Source organism: Psammomys obesus, unplaced genomic scaffold (assembly GCF_907164565.1).
Source record: "Psammomys obesus unplaced genomic scaffold, mPsaObe1.curated_primary_1811, whole genome shotgun sequence".
In the NCBI taxonomy this organism is placed as follows: Eukaryota; Metazoa; Chordata; class Mammalia; order Rodentia; family Muridae; genus Psammomys; species Psammomys obesus.
In genome coordinates, this window is record NW_026593874.1 from 414624 (window position 1) to 431140 (window position 16517).

Here is a 16517-nt window from a genome sequence, read left to right on the forward strand (position 1 = left end):
TGAGCCACACCCCAGCCCCTCACTGGGGAATTCTAGGCAGGGGCTCTACCACTGAACTATATACCAGACCATACATTTATTTCTTTGAAACCTATTAATTATTTAAAATAGTAAAATCCTCCCTCAGACAATGTGCGATCAGATATCGAATGTCACTAGGATCTAATCCCATTCTTTTTTTCTTATTTATTTTTTTATTTATTATGTATACAGATTTCTGCTTACATGTACATTTCTGCTTACATGTACACCTGCATGACACAAGAGGGCACCAGATCTCATTACAGATGGTTGTGAGCCATCATGTGGTTGCTAGGAGTTGAACTCGGAACCTTTGGAAGAGCAGTCACTCCTCTTAACCTCGGAGCCATCTCTCCAGCCCCTAATTCCCTTCTCATACCCTTCTGTGGAATTTAGAGCAGTAAGGTGATCTCAGGGGAGATTTTGGAAAGGAAATTCTTCATGTGCACATATACCCGGGCCACGGGTAAGGGTCTGTGTGTCTGTGGGTCTTGGTAGGGTCAGACAATATTAGGTACGGGTCCTTGCCTTCTGCCTCGTTTGAGGTCAATCTGTGGGTTGTCGTTGAATGTGTGAGGCTAGCTGGCCTGGGAGCTTCCATGGGTCTATCTTTGTTTCCAACCTCACATCAGAAGCATCTGGATTATAGACACATAGTACGCATACATACAGACATGCATACACATATTTGCCTATACATAAAGCCTCAGGATTATAGACACATAGTATACAGACATACACACACGCACACACATATTTGCCTATACATAAAGCCCCTGGCTCCATGCAAGTTCTGGGGATCTCACCTCAGGTCCTCATGCTGTGTGGCAAGCACTCTACATGCTGAACCATCTTCCTAGACTGTAGGTGTATCTGTGTGTACCACATACATGCCTCGTGTCCTCAGGGGACAGAACAAGGCACCCAGGAATTGCAGCTATGGACATTTCGATGTAGCTCAGATGCTGAAGTGCCTGCCATGTGCTGAGGCCTTAGTTCCATCACTAGCACCACACAAAACCGGACAGGGTGAGGCTAGGTGTGGTGGGGCACGCCTGTGATCCCAGCACTCAGGAGGCAGGAGGATCTTTGAGTTCCAGGCCAGCCTGGTCTACAGAGTGAATTCTATAGAGTGATAGCCAGGGTTACGGAAAGAAACCTTGTCTCAAAAAACAAAACAAGCAAACAAACAAAGCAGGCATAGCGAAGCACCCCTGTAAACCCAGCACTTGGGTGTAGAGGTAGGAGGATGCGAAGGTCAGGAATAGCCTGGCTTTCCAGAAAGTCAGCCTGGGCTACATAAGGCCCTGTTCTTTTTTGTTGTTGTTTTTCAAGACAGGGTTTCTCTGTGTAGCCCTGGCTGACCTGGAGCTCACTCCATAGACCAGCCTGGCTTCAAACTCACACAGAAAGCTGGGGTTAACAGCATGAGCCACCATTGCTCGGCTAAGACCCTGTGTTAAAAAGAAAGACATTAAAAGACATGCACGTCCAATTATATTCTAACAGTTTTCTTAAGGTAATCTTAAAAGATTTTTAAGTGGAATAGAAGGAGCAGAAAGTTGGCGGTTGTTTTATTTTCAATTCTGTCAGTGATGAAGATGGTGCCGAGCGCTGAGCTAGACCTCCACACAGAGCTGATGGCTATTTTTAAAAAAATGGAGTACTGGGGCAAACAGACAGGAAAGGACGGTAGAGGAGGCAAGAACAGGGCGACGGCCTGTGTACCAGAATCTGCTCCCAGATTTGGAGCACTTCCAGAGGCCAGAGTCCTTGCTGGCTGTCTACCCAGGATCCCTGAAGCAGGACAGCAGACAGCCTCAGCCCTGTCCCTCCCCCCCCTCCGCTTCCCATCTGGTACTGATGTCAACAGGGCGGTGGGCGGTGACAATGTTTTTCAGCTCCCTCCCAGCCTCAGGGGAGGGGCGGACTCCGCCATCCCCACCCCTTACTCACAAAAGTAGAGGGGTCCAGAAACAAACTTTTATTGCAAAATGGGGACTTTCAAGTCACCCAGAGGTCAAATACGGCCTCCTCCATCCTGATATGGAGGGGCAGAACCCGTCCCCGTGGGTCATCTGGTGCTTCGGGGGAAGGGCTGATTAATGGCTTAGCAGAGATGTTTAAATTTCTGGTTTTTGAGCAGTGTTAGGGATTGATGTCTGGGCTTTTCGAATGCTAGGCCAGGGCTCTAACTCTGAGCCACACTTCCAGGGTACCCTGCCCGGGTCAGGATATGTCTGAAAGCAGGGCCCTGATAACACGATTTTATACAAACATGACTGGGGACGTTTTCTCTTAGGGTAGCTGGTCCTCATTTGTATGACGTCTGTGTGCACAGTTACAGAGCAGGAAACATTTAAATTTGGGAAAATTTGCTGGAAGGAGCGTGCTGGAGGAACAAGGGTGTGAAGGCGGCCGGGAGCAGACTTGGTGTCACGGTGTCTCAGTGGAAGAGCCAAGTCAAGAGCGGCCTGGCGGTGTGGCTGGATGGCAGCCCTTGACAGAGGTAGCCAGTTCCTGCACGGTGAGGTCATCCACGGGAGTAGCCAGAGCAGTGTGCTGGCTTCGACACGACCCCAGCTGGGGCAGGCTGTTTTCTGTGGCAGGGGCCCAGCTGAGTGTGGCAGAGAAGGAGGAAGTCAGAGTCCTGAGCATGGTTAGGCTGTGTGTGTCTGAGCAGGTGGCAGCGGGGCCGGGGTTGGGGGCTCAGAGCCATGGTGGGTAGCTGGTTATGTGCTGTGGTTCCAGGTGGTCTATGCTACATTTCTGTCGGCCGAAAGCAGCTCCTGGGGGCGCACACCTGCAATTTCAGCACTCAGAGGCAGGAGGATCACAGGGTTGAGACCAGCTTGTGCCACAGAGCAGGATCGTGGGTCAGGCAGCCCTCTCCAAAAAAAGCTTAAGCATCAGCTGCTGTGTGGTTGGACAGGGGCTTCGGTCCTCGGGTGTGGCAGCTGCCCGGACACGTGACCTGTGGTGTGGACGCCTGGTTCACACACACCCCTGAGGCTGTGTCTGCCAGGTGACTTCCACCTTCCAAGTTCCTTCCTTCATCTGGCCTGGTCTCCAGTGGGCCGGACCTGCAGCTGGAAGTCTCGAGGGATGTTGAAAAGCCCACTGACAGCTGGCTGCAGGCTCAAATCACCCAGTGGGCACGGGGTCTCCAGGGAGAAGGCTTGCAAGATGGCCGTGAAGAAGAGCCATAGCTCCGCCCGTGCCAGGCCTTCCCCCAGGCACACTCGCTTCCCTGGCAGGAAAGGGTTGAGTCAGCTGTGCTCACATCTGGACCCACAGGACAGGGGGAGCCCACAGAGACCGGACTGACACCCCCTAACTACCCCAAAGCCCAGCAGGTACCTAAGGAGTAAGGCAGGAAGGCCTTGTGCTTCCTCAGCCGGCCATCCGTGTCCAGGAAGCGACCTGGATTGAACTCCTCCGGGTTCTCGAAAACCTCGGGGTCATGCAGTACAGAGCCAATAAGGGCGAAGACCTCAGTGCCCTGAGGAGACAGGGTGAAAACTCATACGGCCGGTGTTCTGCGGTGATGATGCCTTTAACATACCTTGACTAAACATTAAAATCTTAAAAGAGATTTATTTGTATTTAGATTTTTTTTTATTCTAGTGTTTTAAATGACGCGTGCACATGTGCCGGTGGGGACTGTGTGTGTGGATACTCATGGGTGCCAGGAGCGTCAGATCACCCAACACGGGGGCCGAGACCCAGACGTGGGTCCTCTTCTAGAGCACTGTGCACTCTTATTAAACTCTGTGTCAGTCACCCTCTCTCCCTTCTCCCCTTTGCTCCTACCTTCTTTCAAGACAGGGTCTCACTGTGTAGCCCAGGCTAGCCTTGGACTGCAGTTCTGCTGCCTCAGTGTCGGGGTGCTGGCACAGCAGGCATCTGCCCCCACGTGGGACACCTGGGTGTTCACGCTCACTGCCTTGTATAGAACAGGTGCACGCAGCGGCCTGCCTCCTTTCCTCTTACCCTGACTCTCTGGAATAAGTCCAGGAAGGAGACAGCAGTATGCCCAGTTTAAAGACAGAGATTCTGGAGATGGTGGCACATGCCTGTAATCTCGGCACAGAGAGGATGATAGCAAGATTGCAAGTTCAAGGCCAGCCGGGGCTACTTAACAAGAAAAAGAAAACGGGTGTTTGTCTTGGAATGTAAGCCAGTGGTCGAATACTTGTGTGCGGGGCCCTGGGTTCAACCCTCTTCCCACATGGCGGGGAGGGAGAAACATAAAAAGGAGGGGTACACTAAGGCCCGGAGAACTTAGGCCGTAGCCGAAGGACACCTCCAGGGAAGCCTGGCAGAGCGTGTTATTTTTACACTGTTTTGAAGTTCTGTGAGTATGTTGTGATGGAGAGATTAAGTCCTGGCTGTACGAAGCCGGCTCTCTGGGGAATGTCTCAGGGAGGCAAACTAGAGGGTGTGTGGGGGAGAGCCGTCTGTGAAGGCCACAGGCGGGGAGGACTGCATCCCTTCAGGCCAGACCAGCTTGCGTATTCTCGGGGCTGAGGGCAGGTAGGGGAGTTGGAGTGGAGGGGCACAGAGTTCTCTGCTAGGGAGTCTGGCCTTCAGGTGTGAGCTGGGAAGGTGAAGGAGCTGCAGGGAAAGCACCTTGGGACTGTTAGTAAATAACAGGAAATTCTGAAGGTAGGTTTTGGGTTCTTTCCACTCTCCAGCTAGGCACCTATATACAAATCTTAGTTTCTCCATCTGTAAAATGGGTGTGGTAATTACACAGGATTGTTTTAACACTACAGAAAGCACTCAGAACAATAGCTGACACAATGTTAACATGTTATGACAGCGTGGTTGTCCTTTGTATGTACACACAGGCACCTACCCACCCCAAAGAGCCGGGTGTCTGCAAGGGTCATCTTACAAGTGCAAATGAGCATTATTATTATTCCTAATCTAGTAGAGGCTGATTAATCGGCTGAGGCTCAGTGGATGGAACAGTATGTTCAAGCCCCAGCTAAGAAAACAGGTTCCGCCAGCAGAAGGATTTGATTCCAGAAGGAGCCTCTGCGGATGTTCTCGCAGGATTGGGAATATATCGCCCCCTGGTGGTTGTATGCCTGAACTGTCTCTCAGTGGAGGCCACAGAGAAAGGGGTTAGGTTGGTCGCCCAGGGCAGAGATGACTGCTCCCGCCACGCCACGCCACACACCTACCTGGGGCAGAGTGTATCCCCGGAAGCGAGTGGTCGCCGTGAGGGTGTGAGGCATTCCCAGCGGCACCAGTGCCAGGAGCCGCTGTGCCTCGTGCAGGACTGCGTCCGTGTAAGGGAGGCGATCGCGATCGCCCAGACCCGGCGCCCTGCCGGGACCCAGCTCCCGGGTCAGCTCCTCCCGCACTCGCCCTGCATGCAAGAGGAGGGTTGGCGCTCAGGGTGGGACGGACCCTGGGAGCCTCACGCTGTGCAGCAGTGGTTTGGCGAGGCTGGCAGGCTAGGAGCAGCGTGGGCCTGGCCTTCATCCTGTGCTGGGTCTGAACTTGCGTAAACTAAAAACCCTCCTGCCTCTGCCTCCCAAATGCTGAGATTAAAGGCGTGCATTACCATTACTGATCCACACCTCCTGGATGAGGAAACCGAGGCCCCTAGAGCCAAGTCATTCACTCAAAGTCATAGCCGAGTCTGGAAGTGCTGCCTGGGCTGGGCTATTTCACCAGGCATTTAGCTGGAAACACTGACTTCCTGGGAAGCTGGGGGGCGGGGGAAAGGGTGGGAGAGGGTTACCCCTCTGCCCTCCCTCACTACTGCAGGCTAGTCTGTTTTGAGACAGGGTCTCACACTATAGCCCAGGCTAGAGTGTAACTCAATGTGTAGCCAAGCTTCACAGCTGCTAAGTGCTGCCACACAGGTGTGCACACCTGGCTGATGACTCCACTCGTAGGGTAGGGGTCATGGGTGTGTGCACACAAGCCCAGGAGGATGTCAACGCCCTGTTCTTTTACTCCATCTTATTCCTTTAAGACAGCATCTCTCAGGCCGGCTGTGGTATCCACAGCTGTAATCCCAGCACTTGGGAAGCAGAGGCAGGCGGATCTCCGTGAGTTTGAGAGCCTGGTCTAAGGACAGCCAGGGCCACACAGAGAAACCGAGACAGGTCTCTCACTGAACGTGGAGCTAGGCTGGCAGCCAGCGAATCCCAGGGGTTCTCTTGTTTTGGCCCTTCCTCCCTTAGTGCTGGGGTTACAAACATGCTAAGCTTTTTATGTGTGGTGGAGATTTGAACTCAGGTCCCCATGCTTGCACAACAAGCCTCTTACCCTCTGAGCCAGCTCCCTAGCACTGATAATGATTTGTAATCTGCCATCCTGATCCAGTGTCTTGTGGAGTTTGGATTCCTCTCCTTTTGTGGGCATAGGCCCTTCCAAGGTGACTTTCCAAGCCTTGCTACAGAGCCAAGGCTGGCACTCCCTATGTAGAAAAGGCTGGCCTCGAACTAGCAGCAGGCGTGCTGCTTCGGGTCTTCTGGGCGCTGGGATTACAAGCACGAGCCCCCGTCCCAGTTCAGCGTCTGCCCTTTGAAACCAGCTCCATCTTCATCCATCCTGTCTCTAGCTCAGGGTGAGGCCACTGCCCTCAGCCTCCTAGCTAGCCACTCAGGTCTGCCCCTGGACAAGCCCTTCCTCGTTTTCCACAGCTAGCTATTCTGCCCCATGTCTGCACAGCCTGGCCTAGTCCTGTCTTCCTACTTGCTCAGGTCTCTGTCTGCCTTCCGGAATGCTTGGCATCCTCCCACCATTTACAATCCAGCGTGTGTGTGTGTGTGTGTGTGTGTGTGTGTGTGTGTGTGTGTGTGTGGTGTGTTGGGGCGTGGTAACTGGGAATGATACCCAGAGCCTGATGGATGCTGGGCAGTCACTCTTCCCCGGAGCCAGGCCCCCTCTCACCAGAGGACCCCTCCACCCTCCCGAGATTCTAGGCAAGAGTGCTGCCACGAAGTTACAAGCTCCTACGACTCGTTCCGACGTGGCAGTGCAAAGATCGTCCAAGATACAGCTTTCAGCCGAGTGTGGTAATTCACATCCACAAACGTAGCACGTGGGAAGCTGAGCCAGGACGCTGAGCTGGAGACCAGCCTGGGCTAGTAAGTAGGAGGCTAGCTTGGGCTACAGAGTATGACCCTATCTCAAATAAAATAAATAAATTCATAAGCTGGGCGTGGTGGCGCACGCCTGTAATCCCAGCACTCAGGAGGCAGAAGCAGGGGGATCCCTGTGAGTTCAAGGCCAGCCTGGTCTATAGAGTGAGTCCAGAGCAGCCAAGGCTACACAGAGAACCCTATCTCAAAAAAAAAAAAAAAAAAAAAAAAAAAAAAAAGAAAGAAAGAAACAAAACAAACCCCCCCAACCCCTCCCAAATCCCCATACAATAAAAGGCAAATTTAATCACTTCTTCTCTGGCTGCCCTTGACTGGGGACAAGGCACAGTACGTAGTGACAAGGTGCCACAGACACGTCCTGCCCCTCCCCACGTCTCGCACTGTGATCAGAGTTCCGGAAGCCCTCCCAGCTTGCGGACCCCTGAACTCCGTGCTCTTTTTCAACTCCCTGCACCGCTGTCCTCTGGAACCCACACTTGGGTTCCTGGGGCCGGCCCGGCCGGGGCAGTTTCTTACGTTGGACTTGAGGGTATTTCAGCAGGAGCAGAAAGGCATAGCGGAGGGTGGCACCAATGGTCATGGTCCCGGCAAACAGCAGGTATGTGACCGTCATCAGCAAGTTCTTCTCCGTGAATTCTGTGCCTGGGTCTTGTTTCTCCTGAGTATTGAAATAAATGTTTGGGACAGGTTGAGAAACTAGGAAGTGTTACTTAAGTGGGATATAGGTTCTGGAAGGTGATTATTATGTGTGTGTGTGTGGTTTTCCCAGACAGGGTCTTTCTGTGTCTCTGGCTGTCCTGGAATTCACTCTGTAGCCCAGGCTGGCCACAAACTCAGAGATCCGTCTGCCTCTGCCTCCATGGTTCTGGGATTAAAGGAGTGCACCACCACTGCCAGCTGAGACTCAAGATTAAAAAAAAAATCTTTTTAATTTTATATGTGGGCATGTGTGTGCCATAGCATGCATGTGAAGGTCACAGGGCAGCTTACAGGAGCTGGTTCTCTCTGTCCACTGGTGGATCCCTGGGGATCGAGCGCAGACAGCTGGACTCGGAGCACTTGTAGCCCAGACAGGCCTGGAACTCGCTATGTAGCTGAAGAGGACCTTCTGTCCCCCTGCCCCTGCCTCCCAGGTGCTGGGATCACAGGTGTGAGCCGCCACACCCAGGTCATGTGGCACTAGAGGCAGAACCCTGGACTTCCTGTATGGCAGACAGGACTCAGCCGGCTGGGCTGCGTTTCCTACGCAGAGACATGTAGGTAGAGAAAGAGAGCTAAAACCAGACCTCGTGCCTTAGCGATGGGAGGCAGAAGCAGGGGTGTCTATGCAAGTTCCAGCCTAGCCTGGGCGGCAGAGTGAGTTCCAGGCCAGCCTGGGCTACAGAGTAAGATGATATCTCACCAAAATAAAAAGAGAAGAGACTAATGGCGGTCCTCAGGAGCTCTGAGGCCCTGAGGAAAGCTCTGTGTAGATAGGAGGCCAGAATCAAGAAGGGATGATCTCTTTCCCTAGCAAAATAAGACCTTTCCAGAGTCCAATCCTGAGTCCATCCCGGGGCCAAGGACTCAGCAGCCCCTGAACAGATGGACTGTGGGCTAGGCCAGTAGCCATTTTTGAGAGGGACCCTTTCCTCCCCCAAGTTTCCACACCTGCGCCATCTTTAGCAGAAAGGCATCCACGACGTCACGCGCAGGGCCCGAGGTGACGACGCTTCCCCGGTGCTGCTGCACCTGCTGACTAACGAAGGCAGCCAGGGTGCCCAGGTGCCGCTGGAGCTGGGTGTGTGGGCCTGGAAGGGGCTGCAGCAGCCTGGAGAACATCTCGAAGGCCTGTGGGTGCGGGCAGACAGCTCGTGCCCAGGGCATTCCGCAGGAGGCTCCCAGGCTGAAGAAGGCACCCACTTACCTGGCCCCACGGGGAGCTGATCCCCAGCAAGGTGCCGCTTGCTGCCTGGACCACAGCCTGGAACTCTCTGTCCTCATAGGGCAAACGGATGCCAAACATGAGGGCACAGACGACATTAGAGGTGGCCTGGGCCAGCAGCATGGAAGGGTTGAACGGGCGTCCTGGGAGGCATGGAAGGCAGGGGGAGAGAGAGAAGACAGGATTAGACCCAGAAAAGAGGCAGAGAGAGAATTAGAGCTTAGGTGTGGTGGCTCGCACCTGTAATCCTGGCCCTGGAGGAGGTGAGACAGGAGAATTGCTGGGAGTTCAATGACAGCCAGGGCTACAGAGTGAGACCATGTGTCAAACAAAAAGGAAAGGAGAGGGAGCCGGACGCCTGTCTTTGGGGTGTAGCCTTTGTGGCGTCGACCATGTGGGGGCGAATTAAAAACAGTGATGATGAGAAAGGCAAGAAGGTTTTTGTTCAGAGTGTGTACAGGCCACACTGTGAAGGGGGAAGCATAAGCCTGGGCCAAATCTCCATGGCCTGTTTGGGTGGTGGACAGGCCAGGTTGCCGGGTTCTCCTACACGGATGCCACCCAGGGAGAGACATCCTGATGGGGTATTTGGAGAATCCCAAGAACTACTTATCTGAGACAAAAATGACTTCAGCTGGCCTAAGAAGAGGGGAGAAAGGGCACACCTAAAGCTTATCTTAAAAAAGGCTACTAATGAGCAATTCCACCACCTTAGTTATTGCAAAACAAATGTCTAAAGTATCTTTTAGTGTGTACCATGATCCAATCCATACACCAAAATTCAGATCATGAATGGCAAACAGTGTTTCTGTGGGGCAGTGCTGATCTAAAACTGACCTGCAGTCAAGGGATGCCATCATTTATTATTATTATTATTATTATTATTATTATTATTATTATTATTATTATTATTTAAATTACAACCCCAGCTGCATATATTCTATTACTGCTCTCTCAAGATCGGACTTAGAGGTCTACTTTCCAGAGATGGGGGGCCTCCTCAACACTACGCTGGTCTTATCCTAGGATTTATTTAACTGGGCAAATGAACACGTTCATATACGGGGACATTCTATCACTGTCTCAGAAATAAGAAGGCCTGTGTTTCAGTCTGTGCTCGCCGGCCGGTTACAGCCAGTGGTTAAATGCCCAGGAAGCAACTGGCTAATCTTGACTGTGCCAATTTAATTAGAACTCCCTATGCCAAGGACGCTGCCTTTTACCACTGAAAGCCACTTGCTGTGGTTTATATATAATATTAAATAAACAGTATTTAACACACACACACACACACACACACACACACACACACACACACACACACGGAAACAAAAGGAGCCTAGCTCACACCTGTACTCCCAGTGCTCAGAGACTGAGGCAGAAGGACTAATTAGCAAGTAGTTCCAGGCCAGCCCAGCCTAACTAGTGAAATTCCTCCGTCTCAAACAAAACTAGACAAAGTAGTTGGGTGATAAAGAGAGGAAGGGAGGGGGAGGAGAGACAGAACCTGCTCAGGGACAGAGCGCTGCCCTGCCCTAGTGGCCCTCCAGGGACTAAAGGACTGCCTCAGTAAGGTGAGCACAGACACCCCACCTCCAAGTCGTCCCCCTCCCCCAGCACATTCACCACCACCCAGTTCCTCTTCCTCTTGGCTGGAAGGATCCGTTGGCCCCGCCCCACTGACCTTCTGTCTTCTGAAAGGCCTCCACCAGATTCTGCACCTCCGCTTGGATCAGCTCCTCGCCTTCTCTCTTGCCCATGCCCAGGTCCCGCAGAGCCAGCAGCGTGAACTTCCTCAGCTGTTTCCACCGCTCCCCATTGGCAAAGAAAACCCCTGCACAGAAGGCTAGACTCAAGAAGGGACTGGCCCCTTCCTCCCACTGAGACGCCCCCAGGGCCCCTTAAGTACATAATTGAATTAGCTCTTTTTTCTTTGAGCATAAGCCAGAGGAGACAGTCTCCTGAATGTATGACTTTTTATCCTTCTTCATCCCATCTGCTCATCCTGGCATATCTGGAGTACCTCGGGCCGATGAGCCCACGGTGAGAACATGAACAGAGTCTTTCCCTTTACCCAAGATGCCCGCTCTGCACAAACTCCCCTTCTGAGCCCAGCGCTGCGGCACTTGCTGAAGGCTGGCTTGGAGTGGCAGTGGGAAGCTGTCCTCACCCCTCCCACGTCTGAAACCAGCTTTGAGGTGTCTCCTGCCCCACCTCAGCCCCACTATCCGACCCTTGGCTGTTGATGGGGGCCCTAGGTCTCCCACATTCTCGTCTCTTCCAAATACCATTTCTCTCCGACCTTAGCCCCTGTCCGGGTCCAGCTGGTCCCTCCCCTGGGCTTCTAGCCTTCAGTTCTACTCACTTCACAGTCTTTCCCTGCTGAAAATGCACAGATCTCAGAAAACCAGAGCCCAGCTGCTCTGGTGTGATTCACAGGCCTGCCGAGTGACCAGAGCCACGCTGACTTTAAGCTGTATTAATCACCTACTACAACCGCTCTCATTTCCTCAAGGGCATCATGAGCTCCCATCCCCACCTGGGGCCTTGCTGTTTCCTCTGTCTGTATCATGCTCATGGCCCTCCATTCCTTTAGGGGCTGTTGGACATTAACCTAGGGCTTTGTGTATGTTAAGTCCTTTATCGATGAGTCATGTCTCTCTCCAGCCCCTCACTGGGGCATTCTAGGAAGCTGCTCTACCCCTGACCCACACCCCAGCCCCTCACTGGGGGATTCTAGGCAGGGGCTCTACCACTGAGCCACACCCCACCCCTCACTGGGGAATTCTAGGCAGGAGCTCTACCCCTGAGCCACACCCCAGCCCCTCACTGGGTGGTTCTAGGCAGGAGCTCTACCCCTGAGCCACACCCCACCCCTCACTGGGGGATTCTAGGCAGGGGCTCTGCCACTGAGCCACACCCCACCCCTCACTGGGGGATTCTAGGCAGGAGCTCTCCACTGAGCCACACCCCAGCCCCTCACGGGGGGGTTCTGTGCGGACTCTATCACTTAAGTACATCCCTAGCTGCAGCCTATGGTTTTGCTTATTCTAAAAGGTTTACTTTTTATTCTGTGTATGCGTGTGTATACATGATCACATGTGCACAGGTGCCTGGAGATGCAGAGAAGGATCCTTGGAGCTACAGGCTTTTATGAGCCGCCCAGTGTGGTTGGTGGGAGCAAAGCTCAGGTCCTCCACGGGAACAGCAGGTCTTCTTAACTGCTGAGCCATCTGGCCTGCCCCCATCCTTTTATTATTATTATTATTATTATTATTTTGAGACAGTCTTGCTGTGTAGCCTAGGCTGGCCTATACTCCCAGCAAGTCTCCTGACTCAGCCTGGGTGAAAGCCCGAGGAGCCACTACTCTCAGCTTCTTCCCTTCGCCCGTTTCGGTTCAGCTCAGACGTCCAGCCCTACCCGATCCAGTGTGCCCCTCCCCCACTCTGTGTCCTGTTCTCAAAACTGAACTTCTCATTTTAGAATTCTATCCCCTCACTATGTCCTTTTGTCACAGGCCTCTCACGGTGAGAAGACCCAGCGTCTGCCTTGGTCACCTCTGTGACCTCAGTGCCTCGGAGAGGGCCAGGTACAGGGAGACGACCTGTGAAAGATTTTGTTCTTCTCTCTCCACCATGCCTGTGCACACGCTGATCCTTTCACCCGGACACAACTTCCCTTCTAGCTCAGGAGCCTCAGCTTGGACATCCTCTGTTCCTGGAGGCTTCCTGGGCATCCCTCAGCCAGTAGGGTAGGTGAAGCATTGCCTGTGGATTCCTAGAATCCTCAGTTCCCCTCTCCTCACCTCCCACTCGTCTGCCCCTCCCATCCTGGCCAGTCCTCTGAGAGGTCACTGTCTGGTGACAGGTCTGTCTGGGTGCTCTAGGGGAAGCAGGCATTGGGCTGTCTTAGTCACCGCTATGCTTTTCTGTGGTGCTGGAGAGTGAAGCCAGGCCGCCAGGCCTGCTATGCATGCTTTCCATTTTAGCAGGAAGAATTATTTCTGCATTTCGGGGGCCCCTGACCTTCTTTTCTCTCATTTGGCTTGGGCATGGAATCCATGGCTTTACACAAGCTGGGTGGAGGACACGCCCCTCAGCCCTTCATTGGTGAATTCCAGAAAAATATTTTGCTGAGCCTTGCCCTCACTGGGGGCTTCTAGAAAGATGCTCTACCCCTGAGCCACACCCCAGCCCCCCACTTCGGGATTCTAGGCAGGGGCTCCACCACTGAGCCACTCCCCAGCCCCTCCCTGGGGGATTCTAGGCAGGGGCTCCACCACTGAGCCACACCCCAGCCCCTCACTGGGGGATTCTAGGCAGGGGCTCTACCACTGAGTCACACCCCAGCCCCTCACTGGGTGACTCTAGGCAGGGGCTCCACCACTGAGCCACTCCCCAGCCCCTCACTGGGGGGTTCTAGGCAGGTGCTCTCCACTGAATAAGGCCTGCAACCATCACTGGTGGGTTCTGTACATGCCCTACCACTGAACTACATATCTTTAGTCCTGGCTTTTTCAAGTCAGGATTACACTGTCTTGGTATGTGTAGTTCAAGCTGGCCTTAAACTCACTATGTAGCCCAGGTTGGCCTGAGCCTACCAAATGCTGGGGCTGCAGACATGGATCTCCACATACGGTGAAGCTTCTGTGCCGTGAGTGCTTGCCTATCAATCAATTAATAGACTGGGGAGTGGTGCTTATTATCATAGTAGTTAGCAATTACTGAGTAAGCACTCACTTGACACAGCCCAGTTTCCACGTGATCTGTGGTACAACCCTAAGTGACTGCACATATATCCATTTCACAGAAAGAGGGGCATTAAGTCACCTTAAAAAAATACACACACCTCCATAGGGGGTGGGGGATGGGGGGGGTGGCAGAAGCCTTTAACCCCAGCACTTGGAAGGCAGACGGAGACGGATCTCTGAGTTTGACGTCAACTGGGTCTGCATAGTGAGTTTCAGGACAGCCAAGGCTACACAGAGAAATCCTGTCTCAAAAACAAAAACAAAAACAAAAAAAAAAAAACCAAACAAAACAAAACAAAACAAAACAAAAAAACCCAAACCAACCAACCAACCAACCAACAAACCCCACCCCCTCCATATCTGTAACTGTGGCAGGGCCCAGCAGCCCCCATTTGCCCTCATGACTCACCATGGCCATCAAAAGTCTTGTCCAGCGTTGCCAGCGTTCCCCGCCCGCTGAATTCCTCAGCCTGACCTCCCAGGGCCTCTCGGACCGCCTCATGCCCGACCAGCACCACCACGCGGCGCCAGGGGCCTAGGTGTACGGTGAACATAGGCCCGTATTTCTTACTTAGCTGGGGGCAGAGGGGAGAAGAGGGTGGAGACTGGCTCCAGGGAGCTGCTCTGCCAGCCAGTCCAAGCCTTGCCTCTATACCAATATCTGGTCCATTCCCAGCCCCAAGTTAAAGTATCCCGTGGGGAAGCTGTTTTCTCTTTTTTGTGTGGAGAGGGAGCAGGAACCCTACCCCTCCCTTTTTTTTCCAGACAGGGTTTCTCTGTGTAGCCCTGGCTGTCCTGGAACTCACTCTGTAGACCAGGCTGGCCTCGAACTCACAGAGATCCTCTGCCTCCTCAATGCTGGGATTAAGGGCTTTAAGCTACCACCTTGATGAGTGGACGCCTCTTAAATACACCTTTTGCCTTCCTTCTCATGTCCTTCAAGGCTCTATCCTCTCATCCAAACCAAACAGCTTTGGTTTCCCATTATCTCCCTCAATATTCGGCTACCCATTTCAACCTCTGCCAAGCCCTTAAATTCCACAGCAGCTGCCCTGGATCGTGTGCCCCCCCCCGTTTGTCCTTGAAAGCCCCTCAGAATATTCTTGAATGGAGAACTTCGCCCCCTACTCCCGCCTGCAAGTTGGGACTGCCTTTCCGTCCTCCCACCCGGTGGCAGGAACTCCAGCTCTCTCCTAGCTGCGCTACACCCATCCTCCCACTCCGGGAGCCTCCGAGGCAGATTCCTCCAGCCCAGGATGTTCTCTGCTCAGCCCCCTCCAGCCTCCGGATGCTTCCCTTCCAGAGGGTGAGGGGAGGGGGAAGCCGGGACGCTGAGCTCGCCCACGACCACGCTGGTCTAGAGAATATGTGTCCTGCAGCTTCGGTCCAGCTCACTAACTTTCCAGCGACCTGGGACCCCTGGCCCTCTGGGTCCTGCTCTCATTTCTTTCTAGACCTTTGTGAGCTCTTCCCTCCCAGCTCTAGTCCCCCTTCCCGGGCATTCCCTCTCTTTCACAGCCCAGCGCTACCTGCCCCTGCCCCTCTGGGATCCCTTCCCCCTGGTCCCCCTCCAGGACTGAGTGAGCTCTGCCCTTGCTAACCTGGACACCCTCCCTTCCCTTGCCCAGCCCAGGTCAACTTGTTTGAGTCTCCAGCTCAAGACATTCTTAGTCTTTCTGCCCTGAGGACCCCTGCTTCTGCCTCTTTCCTAAGATAGCCCCCCCATCCCCTGTTAGGATGTCCCCGCGTCCCCTCACCCGCAAGAGCCCGGGGTACAGCGCCCCAGGACGCAGCTGCAGGAGGTTCCCCAGCAGCGGCAGCGGCGTGGGCCCCGGGGGCAGGCGGCCTCGGCCCGGGGTCCTGGGCAGCGCCAGCGCCGCCAGCAGCAGCAGCAGGAGCGCCAGCAGCAGCGCCCAGGTGCTGGCTGCCTCCATCTCTGCAGGTCGCCTCGGTCTCCGCCTCCTGCGGGCTCCTCGCGGCCGGGCGAGTTAGGGCCGGGAGCGGGCGGCTCCCTTCTCTATGAGAAGGGGCGGAGGGGGCGGGACGACCTCCTGCCAGGCGTCACTCCCCACCTCAGTTTCTGCGTCCCACACCGACGCGGGAACGGATCTCCCAGGTCGCCCAGGCTTCCCCGGGGTCCAGAGGGCGGAGGCGGCACCTTGGGCCCCAGGTGGGGCGAAGCAGGCAAACAGGAACCTGGGAGCCGGAGACTTTGGCTGGCAGCGGCGGCCACACCTCGCGGGGCGGTGGCCCTGCGTGGCTCTCCACGGCCCCTGCCTCCCCTGCTCACCTCGGTGTGCGTGATGCGTGCCAGTGCGGTCTTGGAGGCAGTTTCCTTCGGCCTCCTACTGCCACCAAGGAGGAGGGACTTGACGTTCCGCTGTCCCTAGATTGCAAGGCTCCGACACGTAGCTATCCGACCCAGGGCGGTCTGTACTGGCTGAATCGTTCTTTTGTTTTGTTTTGAAACGGGGTCGCAGGTAGCCCGGGGCTGGCCTGGAATTCTCTGTGCAGCTAAACCTGACCTTGGGTTTCTTAATCCTCCTGCCTCCCCTGCTCACAGGTGGGATTAAAAGCATACCCCACCAACCCCGGTTTGTTGACTCATTCTTTAAATTAAATAGAGTAAGTTTTTGAGGGGATGTCCGTATATCCGGCTATTCTGTGCGTGCATTCGCGCGTGTGTGCGGG

General features: G+C 54.1%; 1 protein-coding gene across 2 annotated transcripts; it reads right to left on the reverse strand.

Annotated features, from left to right (window-relative positions):
• Positions 1-1990: 1990 nt before the first annotated feature.
• On the reverse strand, positions 1991-16303 carry LOC129684268 (cytochrome P450 2S1). Of its 2 annotated transcripts, none has more exons than XM_055617376.1 (9): positions 16117-16303; positions 14236-14401; positions 10760-10909; positions 9058-9218; positions 8802-8981; positions 7668-7809; positions 5214-5401; positions 3382-3523; positions 1991-3271 (listed from the first exon to the last, which is right to left on the reverse strand). In XM_055617376.1, exons 2-9 carry the CDS (start codon positions 14378-14380, stop codon positions 3075-3077), a joined length of 1305 nt encoding a protein of 434 aa, XP_055473351.1. In that variant the 5' UTR covers positions 14381-14401; positions 16117-16303; the 3' UTR covers positions 1991-3074. The 2 variants fall into 2 exon arrangements, with proteins under 2 accessions (XP_055473351.1, XP_055473350.1); XM_055617375.1 differs by lacking the exon at positions 16117-16303 and adding an exon at positions 15584-15989.
• Positions 16304-16517: the final 214 nt, after the last annotated feature.